Source organism: Cololabis saira, chromosome 10, assembly GCF_033807715.1.
Source record: "Cololabis saira isolate AMF1-May2022 chromosome 10, fColSai1.1, whole genome shotgun sequence".
In the NCBI taxonomy this organism is placed as follows: Eukaryota; Metazoa; Chordata; class Actinopteri; order Beloniformes; family Belonidae; genus Cololabis; species Cololabis saira.
Genome location: NC_084596.1, coordinates 43,798,357 through 43,823,007, shown reverse-complemented (window position 1 = coordinate 43,823,007; position 24,651 = coordinate 43,798,357). Strand labels below are relative to the sequence as shown.

Genomic DNA, 24,651 nt, shown 5'->3' with positions numbered 1-24,651 from the left:
CCCCCCTGATTCTTTTTTTTACAACTCGAGTACTGGCCATAAGCAAGGCAAGTTTATGTGTATACTGTAGCACAATTCCACACAATTCAACACAACGTCATTAAAAGTGCTTTACATCAACATTAAAAGCGGCAAGACACAATTAAACGGTAAATAACAAATAAAATGAAATAAAATGATAAGAAAAGAGGTAAAATAATAAAAAGCACAAGTTGTTAAGTAGAATTAGCCATCCACGTGACTTTTTGTACCGCTCGATCATTTGATGTTATCTTTTGAATATTTATGTGTTTATTTGAATCTGAATGTCAGGCTTGACATCCACAAATGGATAAAGTGAAGGATTTTATCCTTCCCAACTTCTATTACTAGAGATAATATAACATTTGGCATGTTTTTACAAAACAAAAGTGATGAGCTCTGTTATAATGTAATCCTCTGTATAGCCACATTCTTTATTCATTAAAATAGATATTTAAAGTCATCCCCCAAAGTTGTTGTTATTTTAAATGAATTTGGATTATTTTTAAAATCTTTAAAACTAATAACTGAAACAAAAGCACAAAAGATTATGAAGCGTTAAGACATTTTCCCACTGATTTAGAAGACTGATATCATTACTTATGATGGACCTGGTTGTATTATTTTACTTCAATGTCATGTATTTAATTTATTTATTATTGTTTGTACCTTATTTTCATATTATATTTCTGTATAATTGTCATGGGACATTCAATCTCTACTCATTTTGATCAGTGAAATTATTACTATATACATGTTGGTTCTGATTATAATCACGATTGTGAATATTATCATTATTACTATTGTTGTTTTCATTGCTATTATTATCATACCATCATCACAACTATATATTCTTTTTTTTCTTTTACACACACACACACACACACACACACACACACACACACACACACACACACACACACACACACACACACACACACACACACACACACACACACACACACACACATCTAGATACATATCATTGTAACTCGTATTCGTATTTGTATGTAAAAAATAAAAAAAAATAAAAAAATGAATCTATTTGTCCGTGTTTTAGTTTGAAAGGTCCCAGCGGAAGCAGCGGTCTGTGTTTTAGTTTGAAAAGTTTTTTTTGTTTTTTGTTTTGTTTTTTTTTGTATGAAACTTTATTTCAAATTCAGAAAATACAATAACATTAAAATAAATGGCAGACATCATTCAATAATATAAAAACACACAAACATACATAGGCATCATCATAGTCCAAAAAATATAAAATTATTCTCTTCATAAAAATAACTACAATTACACTAACATACTGTAATAGGAAGGCAATACATTTAGATATCAGTAAACATTTCTTTTATGAGGTTGACAGTGGTATTACATTTCTTTTTATTAATTGTATCGTCTCAAAATACATTTTTAAATCAACTTTAAAGGGAACTAAGGATGGACAGGATTTGGAGAATTTTGCCTTATGAATGTGAAACTTAGCAATAAGAATCATTACGTTGACCAATTGTTGAATTGTTCGGCTTAAGGTTTTTCTCCCACTATGTGAGTTTTTACCTGCCATTGTTTATGTAATAACTGCTCGGGGGTTCATGTTCTGGGTCTCTGGAAAGCGTCTAGAGACAACTTTTGTTGTATTAGACGCTATATAAATAAAATGGAATTGAATTGAATTGAATTGAATTTTGTAATTTTGGTTTTTGTAATATAGTAAGATGTCTTTAGCTTCTAATTTAATTACATTTTTAGTTTGTATGTCAAAAAATTCTTTAATTTTTTTCCAGAAACTTAAAGTATTCACATTCATAAAACAAATGTATGATGGTTTCTTCGTCATGTTTACAAAATACACATCTGCTATCAATGTCTACAAATGTGACAGGGGTGGAGTTGTTGGTGCTGTTTTCTTGGATTTACGAAAAGCTTTTGATACAGTCAATCACAATATTTTGCAATCTAAATTTAGTCAATTTAACTTTTCTGAGTTTTCATCTGTCTGGTTCAAATCATATCTTTCTTCTCGAACTCAGTGTGTTAAAAGCCGGAACTCAATCTCTACATTCAAAGACCTTAGTACAGGGGTACCCCAAGGCTCGGTCCTGGGGCCAATCCTCTTCAGTCTATATATAAACGATCTACCAAATGCATGTCAAGACTGTGAAGTAATTATGTATGCCGATGACACCGTCATTTTTGTGAAAGGTAAAGACCATTCTGATGCAGCTGCACAACTCACGAGAGCCATGGTCAAAATATCTGATTGGTTACATAACTGCTGTTTACAACTCAACAACACTAAAACGGTTGCAATGTTCTTTGCAAAAACAAACAAAGTGCACAGAGAACCGGATGTCTTTATTGCAGGACAGAGGATCCAAATAGTAAAAGAATATAAATATCTAGGTATTGTGATTGACTGTCACCTCACATTCAAAAATCATATTTCAAAGATCTGTAAAAATCTCAAGTTCACTCTGGCAAATTTCCGGCATCTCAGGAACCACATGTCCACAGAGGCAGCGAAAATGTACATGTTTTCTCTCATACTATCCTACATAAACTACTGTCTACCCACCTGGTCTATTGCTAACATCACCACAATAACACCGGTTATTTCTCTATACAAACAAGCACTCAAAATACTAGATAAAAAACCAAGATTCTCTCATCATTGCGCAATTTTACAAAAATATAGACAATTAAGTTGGGAAAACCTTGTTCTTTTTAAAAACTGCTGCCTAATGTACAAAATTCGAAATAACTTGGCACCACCCCCACTCTGCAATCAATTCCATTTCCGCTCCTCTGTAACTGGTGCTACTGGAGGGGAAGCCAGAGTTACCAGAGGGACAGCCAGAGGAGACTGCAAAATCCCATTTAGAAAGAGTGCATTTGGGCAATCGGTTTTTTCTTATAAGACAGCACCTAAGTGGAATAACATCCCACAGAACATTAAAGAGTCCATGTCATACAATGTCTTCAAATATAATCTTAGGAATTGGTTGATCGATCATCAAAGATGTGAACATTAATGTGTATACTACCGATGTGGGGATGAACTGTGTATATTGTAAGGGTTGAATTATATATGTTATATGTTACTGCTGATGTGTTTGTACTTGTGTTTTAATCTTTTTTTACTAGGTACTAGCCTATTATTTCTGGCAGGGGGACTGCCAATGTAAATTAGCCTTTTGGCTACAATTGGGTACATTTACATTTTATTTTATGAAATGTTTCTTAATGTACGTTGTCCCTCTCTAACAAATAAAAATAAACTGAAACTGAAACTAAACTGAAACTGTGGATATTAGTTGGTTGGTGGGGTAAATATGGTGTAAAATGTTATATTGGACTTCTTTTAATTTGTTTGAGATTGCAAATTTATAGGTAAGGAGCCTGTTTTCCATTGAATGTCAGAAAAATGGGAGTTCCAAACAAATTTCCCTCTTGAGGTTATTAGGGCCCGAGCACCTTCAGTGCGAAGGCCCTATTGTATCTGTAGGAATTATTTGTATTTTTTTTATTATTATTATTATATTATTATTAGGGCCCGAGCACCTTCAGTGCGAAGGCCCTATTGTATTTGCAGGAATTTTTATTATTATTATTATTAGGGCCCGAGCACTTGCAGTGCGAAGGCCCTATTGTATTTGCAGGAATTTTTATTATTATTATTATTATTATTTTTCTTCTGACAAAGTGATGGCCCTTTTGCCCCCCTTAACATGCCCAAAAAGTCACCAAATTTTGCACCCAAGTCAGGCCTGGCGAAAAATTTGATATTTAATTGTTTGCATTAATGGGCGTGGTAAAATGGCTCAACAGCGCCCCCTTGAAAACTTTGTGCCTCAAGCCCCACGATACGGTTTGACGTACATGCACGAAAATCGGTACACACCTGTATCATGGGACAACTTAAACAAAAGTCTCTTGGCGACATGGCCGAAACCGAACAGGAAGTCGGCCATTTTGAATTAATCGTGTCATTTTGGCGAAATTTATGCCATTCCTTCGAAAGTTAATTCAGCCCGAACCGTAACGTGCCCCCAGGTGTGTTATACATCAAAATGTGCGTCTCCCTCCTGCGACCACACGCATTACTTTTCTCTTTCAAAAGCGTTACCGTGGCGACGCTAGACGCCAAAAAGCGCGCCCACCCTTCATCTCGTTGCTTCAGACAGAAAAAACTTTGAGCCTCAAGCCCCATAATACGGTTTGACGTACCTGAACGAAAATCGGTACACTCCTGTATCATGTCGCAACTAAAAGAAAAGTCTCTTGGCGCCATGGCCGAAACCGAACAGGAAGTCGGCCATTTTGAACATTCTGAATTAATTGCGTAATTTTGGAGCAATATATGCCATTCCTTCGAGAATTAATTCAGCCCGAACCGTATTGTGAACCCAGATGTGTTATACATCAAAATGTGCGTCTCCATCCTGCGACTACACGCATTACTTTTCTCTTTGAAAAGTGTTACCGTGGCGACGCTAGACGCCAACAAGCGCACCCCCCCTTCATCTGATTGGTCCATATTTGATAGTTCCCCAAAAGGCACCAAATTTGGCATGCAAGCCAGGCCTGGCGATAAATTTGATATTTCATGGTTTGCATTAATGGGCGTGGCAAAATGGCTCAACAGCGCCCCCCGGAAAACTTTGTGCCTCAAGCCCCACAATACGGTTTGACGTACATGCACGAAAATCGCTACACACCTGTATCATGGCACAACTTAAAGAAAAGTCTCTTGGAGCCATGGCCGAAACCGAACAGGATGTCGGCCATTTTGAATAAATTGTGTCATTTTGGCGAAATTTATGCCATTCCTTCGGCAGTTAATTCAGCCCGAACCGTAACGTGCACCCAGGTGTGTTATACATCAAAATGTGCGTCTACATCCTGCGACACCACGCATTACTTTTCTCTTTCAAAAGTGTTACCGTGGCGACGCTAGACGCCAAAAGGCGCGCCCCCCCTTCATGTGATTGGTCCATATTTGATAGTTCTCCAAAAGTCACCAAATTTTGCATGCAAGCCAGACTTGGTGATAACTTTGATATTTCATGGTTTGCATTAATGGGCGTGGCCTAACGGCTCAACAGCGCCCCCTAGAATACTTTTATCTGCCATAACTTTTGAATGGTTTGACATAGGAAGTCGTGGTTGGTGTCATGGGACTCTGTAATGAGTTCTTAAGCTTCGTTGGGCTTAATTAGCCCCGCCCCTTCTTCTGATTGGTTGTCCCGATTTTCTGCTATAACTTTGGAATGGTTTGACATAGGAAGTCGTAGGTGGTGTCAAGGGACTCTGCAATGAGTCCTTGAGCTTCTTTGGCCTGAATTAGCCCCGCCCCTTCTTCTGATTGGTTGTCCCTTTTTTATAATAAAATCGCCACGAGCCGCCAGTCGCTCTCGCGCTGACTCCCGCTTCCTGATTCAAACGTCTGCCGGCCCCGCCCCCCGACCAATCGGTGGCGAGTAGGGTGATGACGGCCCCGCCCCCCGACCAATCGGTGGCGAGTAGGGTGATGACGGCCCCGCCCCCCGACCAATCAGTGGCGAGTAGGGTGATGACGGCCCCGCCCCCCGACCAATCAGCTCCCTGTAATGTGGTGACGTCAGAAATATTCCCAGCTCAGCCCGGTTACAACCTTGGCAGAATGGTTACAGAAAAAGTAATAATTAAAATAGTAGGGTTTTACTAATATTTATAACTTACAAATATTTAAAAAAATTAGAAAAAACAGCTCCAGACTTACATTACTAAATATCGATATGTTGGTCTCTCCTAATTCAGTAGGTCAAATAAATATGAGAAGCTGAGTCTTAGCTCAGCCAGAGTGTTCCCGTCTTTGGAGTCAGAGATCAGAGTTCGATTCCCGCAGTATCCAGACTTTTTTGTCAGCAATTTTTTTTTTTTCTACATCAATATGTGCGTCCCTGTCCTGCAACGACGCACATTACTTTTCTCATTTAAAAGCGTTACCGCGGCAACGCTAGACACTAAAAAGTGCGCCCACCCTTCATCTGATTGGTTCAGAGGGAAAAAACTTTGAGCCTCAAGCCCCATAATACGGTTTGACGTACATGAACGAAAATCGGTACACACCTGTATCATGTCGCAACTTAAAGAAAAGTCTCTTGGCGCCATGGCCGAAATTGAACAGGAAGTCGGCCATTTTGAATTAATTGTGTAATTTTGGAGCAATATATGCCATTCATTCGAGAATTAATACGGCCCGAACCGTAACGTGAACCCAGATGTGTTATACATCAAAATGTGCGTCTTCATCTTGCGACTACGCGCATTACTTTTCACTTTCAAAAGTGTTACCGTGGCGACGCTAGACGCCAAAAAGCGTGCCCCCCTTCATCTGATTGGTCCATATTTGATAGTTCTCCAAAAGTCACCAAATTTTGCATGCAAGCCAGGCCTGGCGATAAATTTGATATTTCATGGTTTGCATTAATGGGCGTGGCCTAACGGCTCAACAGCGCCCCCCGGAATACTTTTCTCTGCCATAACTTTTGAAACGTTTGACTTAAAGAGTCGTGGGTGGTGTCATGGGACTCGGTATTAAGTCCTTGACCATAATTGGTGATAATTAGCCCCGCCCCTTCTTCTGATTGGTTGTCCCGAATTTCTGCTATAACTTTTGAATGGTTTGACATAGAGAGTCGTGGGTGATATCATCAGATTCTGTATGGAGTCCTTGACCTTCATTGGACTGAATTAGCCCCGCCCCTTCTTCTGATTGGTTGTCCCTATTTTCTGCTATAACTTTGGAATGGTTTGACATAGGAAGTTGTGGGTGGTGTCATGGGACTCTGTAATGAGTCCTTAAGCTTCGTTGGCCTTAATTAGCCCCGCCCCTTCTTCTGATTGATTGTCCAGATTTTCTGCTATAACTTTTTAATGGTTTGACATAGAGAGTCGTGGGTGGTGTCATCAGATTCTGTATGGAGTCCTTGACCTTCATTGGCCTGAATTAGCCCCGCCCCTTCTTCTGATTGGTTGTCCCTTTTTTCTGCTATAACTTTTTAATGGTTTGACATAGAGAGTCGTGGGTGGTGTCATTTCTGATACTTATGGGGGGCGGTGGCCGTGAGTGCGAGGGCCCGTTCATCGCTGCTTGCAGCTTTAATTATTCTTATTATTTTTCTGACGAAAGGAGGGCCTTTTTGCCCCCCTAAACGTGCCCAAAAAGTCACCAAATTTTGCACCCAAGCCAGGCCAGGCGAAAAATTTGATATTTAATGGTTTGCATTAATGGGCGTGGCAAAATGGCTCAACAGCGCCCCCTTGAAAACTTTGGGCCTCAAGCCCCACGATACGGTTTGACGTACATGCACGAAAATCGGTACACGCCTGTATCATGACGTAACTTAAAGAAAAGTCTCTTGGCGTCATGCCCGAAACCGAACAGGATGTCGGCCATTTTGAATTAGTCGTGTCATTTTGGCGAAATTTATGCCATTCCTTCGGCAGTTAATACGGCCCGAACCGTAACGAGCACCGAGGTGTGTTATACATCAAAATGTGCGACTCCATCCTCCGACACCACGCATTACTTTTCTCTCTCAAACGCGTTACCGTGGCGACGCTAGACGTCAAAAAGCGCGCCCACCCTTCATCTGATTGGTTCAGACAGAAAAAACTTTGCGCCTCAAGCCCCATAATACGGTTTGACGTACATGAACGAAAGTCGGTACACACCTGTATCATGTTGCAACTTACAGAAAAGTCTCTTGGCTCCATGGTCGAAACCGAACAGGAAGTCGGCCATTTTGAACATTCTGAATGAATCACGTAATTTTGGAGCAATATATGCCATTCCTTCGAGAATTAATACGGCCCGAACCGTATCATGAACCCAGATGTGTTATACATCAAAATGTGCGTCTCTATCCTGCGACTACGCGCATTACTTTTCTCTTTCAAAAGTGTTACCGTGGCGACGCTAGACGCCAACAAGCGTGCCCCCCCTTCATCTGATTGGTCCATATTTGATAGTTCCCCAAAAGGCACCAAATTTGGCATGCAAGCAGGGCCTGGCGATACATTTGATATTTCATGGTTTGCATTAATGGGCGTGGCAAAATGGCTGAACAGCGCCCCCCGGAAACCTTCTTGCCTCAAGCCCCACGATACGGTTTGACGTACATGCACGACAATCGCTACACACGTGTAGCATGGCACAACTTAAAGAAAAGTCTCTTGGAGCCATGGCCGAAACCGAACAGGAAGTCGGCCATTTTGAATTAATTGTGTAATTTTGGCGAAATTTATGCCATTCCTTCGGCAATTAATACGGCCCGAACCGTAACGTTCACCCAGGAGTGTTATACATCAAAATGTGCGTCTCCATCCTGCGACACCACGCATTACTTTTCTCTTTCAAAAGTGTTACCATGGCGACGCTAGACGCCAAAAGGCACGCCCCCCCTTCATCTGATTGGTCCATATTTGATAGTCACCAAATTTTGCATGCAAGCCAGGCCTGGCGATACATTTGATATTTCATGGTTTGCATTAATGGGCGTGGCCTAACGGCTCAACAGCGCCCCCTAGAATACTTTTCTCTGCCATAACTTTTGAATGGTTTCACATAGGGAGTCCTGGGTGGTGTCATCACATTATTTATGGAGTCCTTGACCTTCATTGGCATGAATTAGCCCCGCCCCTTCTTCTGATTGGTTGTCCCTTTTTTCTGCTATAACTTTTTAATGGTTTGACATAGGAGGTCGTGGGTGGTGTCATGGGACTCTGTAATGAGTTCTTAAGCTTCGTTGGCCTTAATTAGCCCCGCCCCTTCTTCTGATTGGTTGTCCCGATTTTCTGCTATAACTTTGGAATGGTTTGACATAGAGAGTCGTGGGTGGTATCATTAGATTCTGTATGGAGTCCTTGACCTTCATTGGCCTGAATTAGCCCCGCCCCTTCTTCTGATTGGTTGTCCCTTTTTTCTGCTATAACTTTTGAATGGTTTGACATAGGAAGTCGTGGGTGGTGTCGTTTCTGATATGCTTATGGGGGGCGGTGGCCGTGAGTGCGAGGGCCCGTTCATCGCTGCTTGCAGCTTTAATTATTAGGGCCCGAGCACCTTCAGTGCGAAGGCCCTATTGTATCTGTAGGAATTATTTGTATTTTTTTTATTATTAGGGCCCGAGCACCTTCAGTGCGAAGGCCCTATTGTATCTGTAGGAATTTTTATTAGGGCCCGAGCACCTTCAGTGCGAAGGCCCTATTGTATTTGCAGGAATTTTTATTATTATTATTATTATTAGGGCCCGAGCACTTGCAGTGCGAAGGCCCTATTGTATTTGCAGGAATTTTTATTATTATTATTATTATTATTTTTTTTTTTCTTCTGACAAAGTGATGGCCTTTTTGCCCCCCTTAACATGCCCAAAAAGTCACCAAATTTTGCACCCAAGTCAGGCCTGGCGAAAAATTTGATATTTAATGGTTTGCATTAATGGGCGTGGCAAAATGGCTCAACAGCGCCCCCTTGAAAACTTTGTGCCTCAAGCCCCACGATACGGTTTGACGTACATGCACAAAAATCGGTACACACCTGTATCATGGGACAACTTAAAGAAAAGTCTCTTGGGGTCATGCCCGAAACCGAACAGGAAGTCGGCCATTTTGAATTAATCGTGTCACTTTGGCGCAATTTATGCCATTCCTTCGAGAGTTAATTCAGCCCGAACCGTATCGTGAACCCAGATGTGTTATACATCAAAATGTGCGTCTCCATCCTGCGACTACACGCATTACTTTTCTCTTTCAAAAGTGTTACCGTGGCGACGCTAGACGCCAACAAGCGCACCCCCCCTTCATCTGATTGGTCCATATTTGATAGTTCCCCAAAAGGCACCAAATTTGGCATGCAAGCCAGGCCTGGCGATACATTTGATATTTCATGGTTTGCATTAATGGGCGTGGCAAAATGGCTCAACAGCGCCCCCCGGAAGACTTTGTGCCTCAAGCCCCACAATACGGTTTGACGTACATGCACGAAAATCGCTACACACCTGTATTATGGAACAACTTAAAGAAAAGTCTCTTGGAGCCATGGCCGAAACCGAACAGGATGTCGGCCATTTTGAATAAATTGTGTCATTTTGGCGAAATTTATGCCATTCCTTCAGCAGTTAATTCAGCCCGAACCGTAACGTGCACCCAGGTGTGTTATACATCAAAATGTGCGTCTCCATCCTGCGACACCACGCATTACTTTTCTCTTTCAAAAGCGTTACCGTGGCGACGCTAGACGCCAACAAGTGCACCCCACCTTCATCTGATTGGTCCATATTTGATAGTTCTCCAAAAGTCACCAAATTTTGCATGCAAGCCAGGCCTGGTGATACATTTGATATTTCATGGTTTGCATTAATGGGCGTGGCCTAACGGCTCAACAACGCCCCCTAGAATACTTTTCTCTGCCATAACTTTTGAATGGTTTGACATAGGAAGTTGTGGGTGGTGTCATGGGACTCTGTAATGAGTCCTTAAGCTTCGTTGGCCTGAATTAGCCCCGCCCCTTCTTCTGATTGGTTGTCCCTTTTTTCTGCTATAACTTTTTAATTGTTTGACATAGGAAGTTGTGGGTGGTGTCATGGGACTCTGTAATGAGTCCTTAAGCTTCGTTGGCCTTAATTAGCCCCGCCCCTTTTTCTGATTGGTTGTCCCGATTTTCTGCTATAACTTTGGAATGGTTTGACATAGAGAGTTGTGGGTGGTGCCATCAGATTCTTTATGGAGTCCTTGACCTCCATTGGCCTGAATTAGCCCCGCCCCTTCTTCTGATTGGTTGTCCCTTTTTTCTGCTATAACGTTTTAATGGTTTGACATAGGAAGTCGTGGGTGGTGTCATGGGACTCTGTAATGAGTTCTTAAGCTTCGTTGGACTTCATTAGCCCCGCCCCTTCTTCTGATTGGTTGTCCCGATTTTCTGCTATAACTTTTGAATGGTTTGACATAGAAAGTCGTGGGTGGTGTCATCAGATTCTGTATGGAGTCCTTGACCTTCATTGGCCTGAATTAGCCCCGCCCCTTCTTCTGATTGGTTGTCCCTTTTTTCTGCTATAACTTTTGACTGGTTTGACATAGGAAGTCGTGGGTGGTGTCATTTCTGATATGCTTATGGGGGGCGGTGGCCGTGAGTGCGAGGGCCCGTTCATCGCTGCTTGCAGCTTTAATTATTATTATTATTATTTTCCTGACAAAGTGAAGGCCTTTTTGCCCCCCTTAACATGCCCAAAAAGTCACCAAATTTTGCACCCTAGTCAGGCCTGGCGAAAAATTTGATATTTAAAGGTTTGCATTAATGGGCGTGGCAAAATGGCTCAACAGCGCCCCCTTGAAAACTTTGTGCCTCAAGCCCCACGATACTGTTAGACGTACATGGACGAAAATCGGTACACACCTGTATCATGGGACAACTTAAACAAAAGTCTCTTGGGGTCATGCCCGAAACCGAACAGGATGTCGGCCATTTTGAATTAGTCGTGTCATTTTGGCGAAATTTATGCCATTCCTTCGAAAGTTAATTCAGCCCGAACTGTAACGTTCCCCCAAGTGTGTTATACATCAAAATGTGCGTCTCCATCTTCCGACCCCACGCATTACTTTTCTCTTTCGAAAGCGTTACCGTGGCGACGCTAGACGCCAAAAAGCGTGCCCACCCTTCATCTGATTGGTTCAGACAGAAAAAACTTTGCGCCTCAAGCCCCATAATACGCTTTGACGTACATGAACGAAAATCGGTACACACCTGTATCATGTCGCAACTAAAAGAAAAGTCTCTTGGCGCCATGGCCAAAACCGAACAGGAAGTCGGCCATTTTGAACATTCTGCATTAATCGCGTAATTTTGGAGCAATATATGCCATTCCTTCGAGAGTTAATTCAGCCCGAACCGTATCGTGAACCCAGATGTGTTATACATCAAAATGTGCGTCTCCATCCTGCGACTACACGCATTACTTTTCTCTTTCCAAAGTGTTACCGTGGCGACGCTAGACGCCAACAAGCGCACCCCCCCTTCATGTGATTGGTCCATATTTGATAGTTCCCCAAAAGGCACCAAATTTTGCACCCAAGCCAGGCCTGGCGATAAATTTGGTATTTAATGGTTTGCATTAATTGGCGTGGCAAAATGGCTCAACAGCGCCCCCTTGAAAACTTTGTGCCTCAAGCCCCGCAATACTGTTAGACGTACATGCACGGAAATCGGTACACACCTGTATCATGGCGCAACTTAAACAAAAGTCTCTTGGGGTCATGCCCGAAACCGAACAGGATGTCGGCCATTTTGAATTAATCGTGTCATTTTGGCGAAATTTATGCCATTCATTCGGCAGTTAATTCAGCCCGAACTGTAACGTGTCCCCAAGTGTGTTATACATCAAAATGTGCGTCTCCATCCTGCGACTACGCGCATTACTTTTCTCTTTCAAAAGTGTTACCGTGGCGACGCTAGACGCCAAAAGGCGCGCCCCCCCTTCATCTGATTGGTCCATATTTGATAGTTCTCCAAAAGTCACCAAATTTTGCATGCAAGCCAGGCCTGGTGATAAATTTGATATTTCATGCCTTGCATTAATGGGCGTGGCCTAACGGCTCAACAGCGCCCCCTAGAATACTTTTCTCTGCCATAACTTTTGAATGGTTTGACATAGAGAGTCGTGGGTGGTGTCATCAGATTCTTTATGGAGCCCTTGACCTTCATTGGCCTGAATTAGCCCCGCCCCTTCTTCTGATTGGTTGTCCCGATTTTCTGCTATAACTTTTGAATGGTTTGACATAGGAAGTCGTGGGTGGTGTCATGGGACTCTGTAATGAGTCCTTAAGCTTCGTTAGCCTTAATTAGCCCCGCCCCTTCTTCTGATTGGTTGTCCCGATTTTCTGCTATAACTTTGGAATGGTTTCACATAGAGAGTCGTGGGTGGTGTCATCAGATTCTGTATGGAGTCCTTGACTTTCATTGGCCTGAATTAGCCCCGCCCCTTCTTCTGATTGATTGTCCCTTTTTTCTGCTATAGCTTTTCAATGGTTTGACAAAGAAAGTCGTGGGTGGTGTCATTTCTGATATGCTTATGGGGGGGCGGTGGCCGTGAGTGCGAGGGCCCGTTCATTGCTGCTTGCAGCTTTAATTATTCTTATTATTTTTCTGACGAAAGGAGGGCCTTTTTGCCCCCCTAAACGTGCCCAAAAAGTCACCAAATTTTGCACCCAAGCCAGGCCTGGCGAAAAATTTGATATTTAATGGTTTGCATTAATGGGCGTGGCAAAATGGCTCAACAGCGCCCCCTTGAAAACTTTGTGCCTCAAGCCCCACGATACGGTTTGACGTACATGCACGAAAATCGGTACACTCCTGTATCATGACGTAACTTAAAGAAAAGTCTCTTGGCGTCATGCCCGAAACCGAACAGGATGTCGGCCATTTTGAATTAGTCGTGTCATTTTGGCGAAATTTATGCCATTCCTTCGGCAGTTAATACGGCCCGAACCGTAACGAGCACCCAGGTGTGTTATACATCAAAATGTGCGTCTCCATCCTCCGACACCACGCATTACTTTTCTCTCTCAAAAGCGTTACCGTGGCGACGCTAGACGCCAAAAAGCGCGCCCACCCTTCATCTGATTGGTTCAGACAGAAAAAACTTTGCGCCTCAAGCCCCATAATACGGTTTGACGTACATGAACGAAAATCGGTACACACCTGTATCATGTTGCAACTTACAGAAAAGTCTCTTGGCACCATGGTCGAAACCGAACAGGAAGTCGGCCATTTTGAACATTCTGAATGAATCACGTAATTTTGGAGCAATATATGCCATTCCTTCGAGAATTAATACGGCCCGAACCGTATCATGAACCCAGATGTGTTATACATCAAAATGTGCGTCTCTATCCTGCGACTACGCGCATTACTTTTCTCTTTCAAAAGTGTTACCGTGGCGACGCTAGACGCCAACAAGCGTGCCCCCCCTTCATCTGATTGGTCCATATTTGATAGTTCCCCAAAAGGCACCAAATTTGGCATGCAAGCAGGGCCTGGCGATAAATTTGATATTTCATGGTTTGCATTAATGGGCGTGGCAAAATGGCTCAACAGCGCCCCCCGGAAAACTTTGTGCCTCAAGCCCCACGATACGGTTTGACGTACATGCACGAAAATCGCTACACACCTGTAGCATGGCACAACTTCAAGAAAAGTCTCTTGGAGCCATGGCCGAAACCGAACAGGAAGTCGGCCATTTTGAATTAATTGTGTAATTTTGGCGCAATTTATGCCATTCCTTCGGCAATTAATACGGCCCGAACCGTAATGTGCACCCAGGTGTGTTATACATCAAAATGTGCGTCTCCATCCTGGGACTACACGCATTACTTTTCTCTTTCAAAAGTGTTACCGTGGCAACGCTAGACGCCAAAAGGCGCGCCCCCCCTTCATCTGATTGGTCCATATTTGATAGTTCTCCAAAAGTAATCAAATTTTGCATGCAAGTCAGACTTGGCGATACATTTGATATTTCATGGTTTGCATTAATGGGCGTGGCCTAACGGCTCAACAGCGCCCCCTAGAATACTTTTATCTGCCATAACTTTTGAATGGTTTGACATAGGAAGTTGTGGGTGGTGTCATGGGACTCAGTAATGAGTCCTTAAGCTTCGTTGGCCTTAATTAGCCCCGCCCCTTCTTCTGATTGGTTGTCCCTTTTTTCTGCTATAACTTTTTAATGGTTTGACACCCGCATCCTGATTCAAACGTCTGCCGGCCCCGCCCCCCGACCAATCAGTGGCGAGTAGGGTGATGACGGCCCCGCCCCCCGACCAATCAGTGGCGAGTAGGGTGATGACGGCCCCGCCCCCCGACCAATCAGCTGTTGTAATGTGGTGACGTTAGAAATAGTCCCGTGCTCAGCCCGGTTAGAACCTCGGTTGAATGGTTACAGAAAAGTAATAATAAAATAGTAGTGTTTTACTAATATTTATACCTTACAAATATTTAAAAAATTAGGAAAAAAAAGTTCCAGACATTATATCGCTATCTTGGTCTCTCCTAAGCCAGTAAGTCAATGTGAGGTATGAGCTGAGATATAGCTCAACCAGATCATTGCGATCTTTGGTGCCGGTGGTTGGGAGTTCGAGCCTGGCAGGATGCTGAATTTTTGTAAGCAAATTTTGTGTTTTTTTTACATCAAGATGTGCGTCTCTTTCCTGCGACGACGCACATTACTTTTCTCTTTCAAAAGCATAGACATATATAAAGGCTAGATGACTCACGGCGGAGTCTACAGCGTCGTTCACCCGCGGCCATCTTGCCACAGGAGACTCTCTGGTGCGCATGCGTGCGCTATAGTTGTTGCTGTTGGAGGGTGAGTGCTCTGTACAGACAAAAATACTCATAACTTGCTGAAATCTTGACGGATTTACAAACGGATTGGTTCATCATAAACGTCATTAACGTGGGTATGATTCGGGATGCTTGGACATGTTGAAATTGTATCTCTTCGTTGCGAAAAACGACCTAATCATGCAGCATTTACAATAGTTGTGTATCACCACTAACTAACGTTAACGTTACCTGCCCAAGTTATCAAGGGTGACCACCAGTACTCAAGTTGTAAAAAAAAAAAAGAAAATCAGGGGGGATGGTGGATTTTATCATATGGAGACAGATAATTTGTGCTGATTACAAATAATATAATATATTACAAATAATAGGAGTGACCAAAACACATAGCAGCAGTTAAATGCAGCCTTCTGTAAGCTTTAAATATCCACTGGGCTTACATCAAATACATCAAAACACAACAATTAAAAACACTTTTCTGAACTTATCAATATGACTCTGTCCTTCACAGGATAAGTAACATGGATCACTGCAAAAACTCACAATCTTAACACGAATATTTGTCTTATTTCTAGTTAAAATGTCTCATTTTAGTAAAACAAATCTCATTACACTTAAAACAAGACTCATGACTGGAAAAAAACAACAATTTTCACCTGTTAAGTAAATTTTCACTTGAAATAAGTAGAAAAATCTGCCAGTGGAACAAGATTTTCTTGCTTATAAGAAGTAATAAGAAGATAAATCTTGTCCCACTGGCAGATTTTCCTACTTATTTCAAGTGAAAATTTACTTGAAACAGGTGAAAATGGTCAAATAAGTTATTTTTCTGGTCTTATTTTTCTGGTAATGACTAAATGTTGAAATAGCAGTAAAACCACATTCATTGATGGAATGACATAAGGGATGGAAAGAGGGGATGGATAGAGGTGTATATATATATATATATATATATATATACATATATATATATAGACACACACATATGTAATGTCATGACGTAAATACATCATAATGTAATAATATATTAATATGTTATGTCATATGAATACATGTTATATGGTAATAATATGTATGTGTATATATATATATATATATATATATATATATATATATATATATATATATATATATATATATATGTTATATGGTAATAATATATATATATATATATATATATATATATATATATATATATATATATATATATATAATATGGTAATAATATATATATATGTTATAATGTAACTATAAATATATCTAAGAATACTATAGAAATATTGATTAAATATGAAAACCATGTCATGGCTATCTGTTTCTGGTTATTTTCATATAAAAGTACGTTTTTCAATATTTATAATTATTCACAAGTATGCAGTGTCATAACTACATCTCTGACGTTCATGACAAACCAAACTGTTTGAAAATCTGTTGAGAATTGAGCAAGTTAAGGTTGTTTAAGCAGTACATGCTCCATTGAACACAATGTTATTCTGAGCGAGCTCTCCTGTGGCAAGATGGCCGCCGTGTGACGACGTCGCTCTCCATTGGCAGCAGCGCGGACGAGTCATCTAGCCTTTATATATGTCTATGTTCAAAAGTGTTACCGTGGCGACGCTAGACGTGAAAAAGCGCTCGTCCCCTTCATCTGATTGGTCCATATTTGATAGTTCTCCAAAAGTCACCAAATTTTGCATGCAAGCCAGGCCTGGTGATACATTTGATATTTAATTGTTTGCATTAATGGGCGTGGCCTAACGGCTCAACAGCGCCCCCTAGAATACTTTTCTCTGCCATAACTTTTGAATGGTTTGACATAGGAAGTTGTGGGTGGTGTCATGGGACTCTGTAATGAGTCCTTGACCTTCATTGGCCTGAATTAGCCCCGCCCCTTCCTCTGATTGGTTGTTCCTTTTTTCTGCTATATCTTTTGAATGGTTTGACATAGAGAGTCGTGGGTGGTGTCATTTCTGATATGCTTATCGGGGGCGGTGGACGTGAGTGCGAGGGCCCGTTCATCGCTGCTTGCAGCTTTAATTTTCCTTGTTTTAGTTTGAAAGTTTTTTTTTTTTTTAAAGTTACTGTAAATGCACATTTAAACATAGTGCAGCCTTAGATTATCTGTTTTACACAGGATTCAACATTTAGAATTTGCCGCTTTATAAAACATAAATTTCTACGATAACAGCGAAGAGGTCTTTCCACCATCAAAGGCTTCCATGTGACTTATTATACTTAATTTCCATTATTTTAACTGCTCGGATCTTCATAACATGAATAAATCAGTGTGGACTCTGCTGGTGTTTATATGCCAACACTGGTTCAACCTATTTTTGCTTTCACACGTAGTAAACAAACATTTTTCTTCTGAACAGTGTATACAATAATAATGAAATGTTGTATACAGTATTGGAGTTGAGGGGGGATGAGGGGGGATGGCATCCAATAGCAGCTTTAAACTAATTAAGTTAGTATTTTCAGTAAGTGATAATCACATTAAGGTAGGTGGAGTATCCCGATCATAAACTATATTTAAATGGACATCAGCAATCTGATTATTGAATGTAACCGAATTAACGTCGTCCGTCCTCATGTTTGTTCTGGGTCTACCATGGCTTTTCAGGAGCTGTCAAAAGTGATTCTGGGTCAGTTGTACCTTTTCAGGGATGCCACTGCTCCTCTTCAACAAGAGGGGCCAGGTGAGGGGGATCGGCCATCTGGTGAGGATGCATCCTGGGAGCCTCCTTGATCAGGTTTTCTGGGCATGTCCCACTGGGAGGAGAACCCAAGACACGCTAAAGGGAGTACAGTATAAGGCCTTTTCACAAAAATGATTGACTCTTCTCACAAATATGATTAAAGAAGCTCTACAAAATACGAAATTACCAGACTCATTGCAGCCCGTTGCAGCCTGTTGCAGCCCGGTGCTACCTGTTGCAGAAGACGAGACACGACAAAAGCAGTAGCAGGGCAGATAGATAAAGGAGAGAAGCAGAAAAGCGTCCACCTTCATCGAGAGCCGGAAGAATATTTCATTTCTTAGGACTCCTTTATGGGGAAATCCCAACCTCTAACACCACATCTCAGATGCTGTATTACGAAATTGGAAAGATAAAAAAAATCCAAACAGTTGCAGATTTATATATTAACAGTACATTTGCCAACTTCCAGCTCCTTGAACATAGTTTCTTTAAATTCCTGCAAATTAAAGAATGGGTCAAAGAGAATTCCAAGGACATTTTCCCCAGACATTACAGAAGTTAATCCCTTTTGAAAATCTGCATCACAAGCTATGCAGAACAACAAAAGGACTAACATCTATATACGCTATAATGGCAAACTACCCGTTTATAAGACATCTTGAACCATTTCCAGCTCACACTTGTGATGCGCCAGTGTGGTAGTATACCATGTACTGTGGCAATGTTGGCTGTATTGGTGAAACTCTTGGCGTGCAGCCATCAGCCGCTCCCCGTTTGACTAAATCTTTGCAAGTTTCAAAAGGTGAGTTTTGCAACTGGGGCGATTCTTGCTTCTTAGTCATGTCCCACAAACCACCTTTTAAAATAAAATTTTATCTGCAGTGTGGTCATATTCTCCCATATTGGTCTACACCACGTTCCCCAGGAACCATGGCCATGTGGAGGCCCTGCCAACCCCCAACCTTCTGCAAGTGAAGGTCTAAGCAGCATCCATGCTTAGACTGCACAGTAATGCTACCAACCTCAGGATATGGCTTGTAATGCCAGACTTTCAGGACACGCATTGGTGTGTAGGGAGGAAGTGTAACCTAAATTCCATTTTGCATTGTTAATTTCGGTTTACCTCAGTTAACAGCATTTTGTCACCTTTATTATAAATAAGCATTCCCCAAAGCCACGTACAAGTTAAAATCTTTATTGGCCAAAGCTGATCAGAATCTTTTATGCAGAGGACATTTCTTTCAGCCTTGAGGGATCTAAGCATTTCCTGCAGATGTCTAGGAGGCAGCTTGGAAGACCTTTTTCTGCTGCACAGAACCATGGTCGTCAGAAGCATGCTCTGTCAAGTAGTGGACGGCCTGTGAGTAGTCTTTGCCCTTCTCATGGTGCTGGCTGAAGGTAGTCTGGGTGCCAGGAGGGTACAGGCCATACAGGAGTTTGTAGTCAAAGTCTGGATAGGGGGAAGCCAAGAAACCACCCACACCAAACTGGGGAACCACCACACTTGTGAATCCCTGCTGTCCTTGGCCCAGTTGGTCAGCTGGATAGCCAAATTCTTCCGTCTGCCGCTGGAAGTTGCCGAGTTCAGCTTCCCTCATAATACTGGCAGCTTCTCCTGCCTGGAAGCTCGGTCCAGGTGGTGGTAGAGGGGGTGATGGGAGAAAGCCACTGGGATCCATGGTCTGGGCATCATCTGCTGCTTCAGTCAAGCTTTGGGGAGGAACAGCCCACTCGGTTTCTGTGGAGAAACAAGTCAGGATACAGTACCCAACCACAAGACTAGTACCATGCATCAGACTTATTTGGTAGACGAGACTGACCAGCTCCAGCCGGCCCTGAACCAACAGCTCCTGCTTGAAAGGGTAGAGAAGAACCAGAGACAACATAGCCAGGCTGAAGGGGCACAAGTGACCCAGTGCCGACAGCTCCTGCCTGAAGGGGCACAAGTGACCCAGTGCCGACAGCTCCTGCCTGAAGGGGCACAAGTGACCCAGTGCCGACAGCTCCTGCCTGAAGGGGCACAAGCGACCCAGTGCCGACAGCTCCTGCCTGAAGGGGCACAAGTGACCCAGTGCCGACAGCTCCTGCCTGAAGGGGCACAAGTGACCCAGTGCCGACAGCTCCTGCCTGAAGGGGCACAAGTGACCCAGTGCCGACAGCTCCTGCCTGAAGGGGCACAAGTGACCCAGTGCCGACAGCTCCTGCCTGAAGGGGCACAAGTGACCCAGTGCCGACAGCTCCTGCCTGAAGGGGCACAAGTGACCCAGTACCAACGTAGTATCCCACAGCAGGTGCAGTCAAGTCCAGGCTGCTCCCTACTGGAGTTGTGGAGCCAACAAACTGAGGGTTAGGGTTTTGGACAAGTACTGGTGCAGAAACCAGTCTAGGGGCACTGTAGAGTACTGGTGCTGAATGACCTCTGGGTGCTCCCTGGTAGGAGGCAAAGTTGCCACCAGCACCGCTGCCACCACCACTCTGTTGGTGAGATTTTGATCCTGAGGACAGAAAACAGAAGAAGATTTAAGCTGAGTGTGACACAACTACACCTGTCATGTCTTCAGCAAATTATAGCCTACCCTTCAAATGCATCCCACATGACTCCACAATCAACAACACACAGAGGGAAACCCTGAAAAACAAGAACACAACAATATCAGAAACTTCTAGAACCAGGTGGAAACAGTTGCTTCCAACCAAGACTGGACCAAACCTCAGGAAGAAGCCTGCAGTCTTCATAATGAAAGTCAGAAGTAAAGAAGTCAGCACAGCTGAGAGTTTTTAAATGTTGCCAGGGACCAGTTCTGACCAACCACAGCTTAACGGGCTAACGACACACAGCTGCTGTGGTCTGACTCCAAGGAACCATTCTTACCTCAGCTGATGCTCCAACTGACTACGTTTACATGGACCACAATACTCTCAACATAATCAGATGGAGGAAAGAGTTGCATTAAGAAAGGTATACGTAAATAGCAGCTTTAAACTAATTAAGTTAGTATTTTCAGTAAGTGATAATCACATTAAGGTAGGTGGAGTATCCCGACCATAAACTATATTTAAATGGACATCAGCAATCTGATTATTGAATGTAACCGAATTAACGTCGTCCGTCCTCATGTTTGTTCTGGGTCTACCATGGCTTTTCAGGAGCTGTCAAAAGTGATTCTGGGTCAGTTGTACCTTTTCAGGGATGCCAGTGACCTTCTCCCTTCACCCTCTCTACCACCGACTGGACCTGTACTCCAGTTAGGAGATATCTCAGGTGTATGAAGGAAATTGAACATGGAAACTACCAGCAGCAGACAGAAGAATTTGTCTACCCAGCTACCCGTGACTCCAGATGATATGGGTAATGACAGAAAGAACAAGATCGCGGATACCGGCGGCAGAAATTAGTTTCTTCCATAGTGTCCGGGCACTCCTTTAGAGATAGGATGAGAGCCTTGGCCATCCTACAGAAGCTAAGAGTAGAGCCACTGCTCCTCTTCAACAAGAGGGGCCAGGTGAGGGGGATCGGCCATCTGGTGAGGATGCATCCTGGGAGCCTCCTTGATCAGGTTTTCTGGGCATGTCCCACTGGGAGGAGAACCCAAGACACGCTAAAGGGAGTACAGTATAAGGCCTTTTCACAAAAATGATTGACTCTTCTCACAGATATGATTAAAGAAGCTCTACAAAATACGAAATTACCAGACTCATTGCAGCCCGTTGCAGCCTGTTGCAGCCCGGTGCTGCCTGTTGCAGAAGACAAGACAGGACAAAAGCAGTAGCAGGGCAGATAAAGGAGAGAAGCAGAAAAGCGTCCACCTTCGTCGAGAGCCGGAAGAATAATATTTCATTTCTTAGGACTCCTTTATGGGGAAACCCCAACCTCTAACACCACATCTCAGATGCTGTATTACGAAAGTGGAAAGATAAAAAAAATCCAAACAGTTGCAGATTTATATATTAACAGTACATTTGCCAACTTCCAGCTCCTTGAACATAGTTTCTTTAAATTCCTGCAAATTAAAGAATGGGTCAAAGAGAATTCCAAGGACATTTTCCCCGGACATTACAGAAGAAATCCCTTTTGAAAATCTGCATCACAAGCTATGCAGAACAACAAAAGGACTAACATCTATATACGCTATAATGGCAAACTACCCGTTTATAAGACATCTTGAACCATTTCCAGCTCACACTTGTGATGCGCCAGTGTGGTAGTATATCATGTACTGTGGCAACGTTGGCTGTATTGGTGAAACTCTTGGCGTGCAGCCATCAGCCGCTCCCCGTTTGACTAAATCTTTGCAAGTTTCAAAAGGTGAGTTTTGCAACTGGGGCGATTCTTGCTTCTTAGTCATGTCCCACAAACCACCTTTTAAAATAAAATTTTATCTGCAGTGTGGTCATATTCTCCCATATTGGTCTACACCACGTTCCCCAGGAACCATGGCCATGTGGAGGCCCTGCCAACCCCCAACCTTCTGCAAGTGAAGGTCTAAGCAGCATCCATGCTTAGACTGCACAGTAATGCTACCAACCTCAGGATATGGCTTGTAATGCCAGACTTTCAGGACACGCATTGGAGTGTAGGGAGGAAGTGTAACCTAAATTCCATTTTGCAATGTTAATTTCAGTTTACAGCATTTTGTCACCTTTATTATAAATAAGCATTCCCCAAAGCCACGTACAAGTTAAAATCTTTATTGGCCAAAGCTGATCAGAATCTTTTATGCAGAGGACATTTCTTCCAGCCTTGAGGGATCTAAGCATTTCCTGCAGATGTCTAGGAGGCAGCTTGGAAGACCTTTTTCTGCTGCACAGAACCATGGTCGTCAGAAGCATGCTCTGTCAAGTAGTGGACGGCCTGTGAGTAGTCTTTGCCCTTCTCATGGTGCTGGCTGAAGGTAGTCTGGGTGCCAGGAGGGTACAGGCCATACAGGAGTTTGTAGTCAAAGTCTGGATAGGGGGAAGCCAAGAAACCACCCACACCAAACTGGGGAACCACCACACTTGTGAATCCCTGCTGTCCTTGGCCCAGTTGGTCAGCTGGATAGCCAAATTCTTCCGTCTGCCGCTGGAAGTTGCCGAGTTCAGCTTCCCTCATAACACTGGCAGCTTCTCCTGCCTGGAAGCTCGGTCCAGGTGGTGGTAGAGGGGGTGATGGGAGAAAGCCACTGGGATCCATGGTCTGGGCATCATCATCTGCTGTTTCAGTCAAGCTTTGGGGAGGAACAGCCCACTCGGTTTCTGTGGAGAAACAAGTCAGGATACAGTACCCAACCACAAGACTAGTACCATGCATCAGACTTATTTGGTAGACGAGACTGACCAGCTCCAGCCGGCCCTGAACCAACAGATCCTGCTTGAAAGGGTAGAGAAGAACCAGAGACAACATAGCCAGGCTGAAGGGGCACAAGCGACCCAGTACCGACATCTCCTGCCTGAAGGGGCACAAGCGACCCAGTACCGACAGCTCCTGCATGAAGGGGCACAAGCGACCCAGTACCGACAGCTCCTGCCTGAAGGGGCACAAGTGATCCAGTACCGACAGCTCCTGCCTGAAGGGGCACAAGTGATCCAGTACCGACAGCTCCTGCCTGAAGGGGCACAAGTGACCCAGTACCAACGTAGTATCCCACAGCAGGTGCAGTCAAGTCCAGGCTGCTCCCCACTGGAGTTGTGGAGCCAACAAACTGAGGGTTAGGGTTTTGGACAAGTACTGGTGCAGAAACCAGTCTAGGGGCACTGTAGAGTACTGGTGCTGAATGACCTCTGGGTGCTCCCTGGTAGGAGGCAAAGTTGCCACCAGCACCGCTGCCACCACCACTTTGTTGGTGAGATTTTGATCCTGAGGACAGAAAACAGAAGAAGATTTAAGCTGAGTGTGACACAACTACACCTGTCATGTCTTCAGCAAATTATAGCCTACCCTTCAAATGCATCCCACATGACTCCACAATCAACAACACACAGAGGGAAACCCTGAAAAACAAGAACACAACAATATCAGAAACTTCTAGAACCAGGTGGAAACAGTTGCTTCCAACCAAGACTGGACCAAACCTCAGGAAGAAGCCTGCAGTCTTCATAATGAAAGTCAGAAGTAAAGGAGTCAGCACAGCTGAGAGTTTTTAAATGTTGCCAGGGACCAGTTCTGACCAACCACAGCTTAACGGGCTAACGACACACAGCTGCTGTGGTCTGACTCCAAGGAACCATTCTTACCTCAGCTGATGCTCCAACTGACTACGTTTACATGGACCACAATACTCCCAACATAATCAGATGGAGGAAAGAGTTGCATTAAGAAAGGTATACGTAAATAGCAGCTTTAAACTAATTAAGTTAGTATTTTCAGTAAGTGATAATCACATTAAGGTAGGTGGAGTATCCCGATCATAAACTATATTTAAATGGACATCAGCAATCTGATTATTGAATGTAACCAAATTAACGTCGTCCGTCCTCATGTTTGTTCTGGGTCTACCATGGCTTTTCAGGAGCTGTCAAAAGTGATTCTGGGTCAGTTGTACCTTTTCAGGGATGCCAGTGACCTTCTCCCTTCACCCT

The 24,651-nt window shown here is 43.2% G+C and overlaps 1 protein-coding gene across 1 annotated transcript in view; it reads right to left on the bottom strand.

Annotated features, from left to right (window-relative positions):
- Nucleotides 1–21,544, bottom strand: part of LOC133452265 (MAGUK p55 subfamily member 7-like) — a 93,157-nt gene extending 71,613 nt beyond the window's left edge. The window contains exons 1-3 of the mRNA XM_061731487.1: nucleotides 21,474–21,544; nucleotides 20,670–20,722; nucleotides 19,697–19,831 (exon numbers count right to left, since the gene is read on the bottom strand). Of these exons, the coding sequence (XP_061587471.1) occupies nucleotides 19,697–19,831; nucleotides 20,670–20,722; nucleotides 21,474–21,544 (259 nt within the window). The remainder of the gene's footprint in view (nucleotides 1–19,696; nucleotides 19,832–20,669; nucleotides 20,723–21,473) is intronic.
- Nucleotides 21,545–24,651: the final 3,107 nt, after the last annotated feature.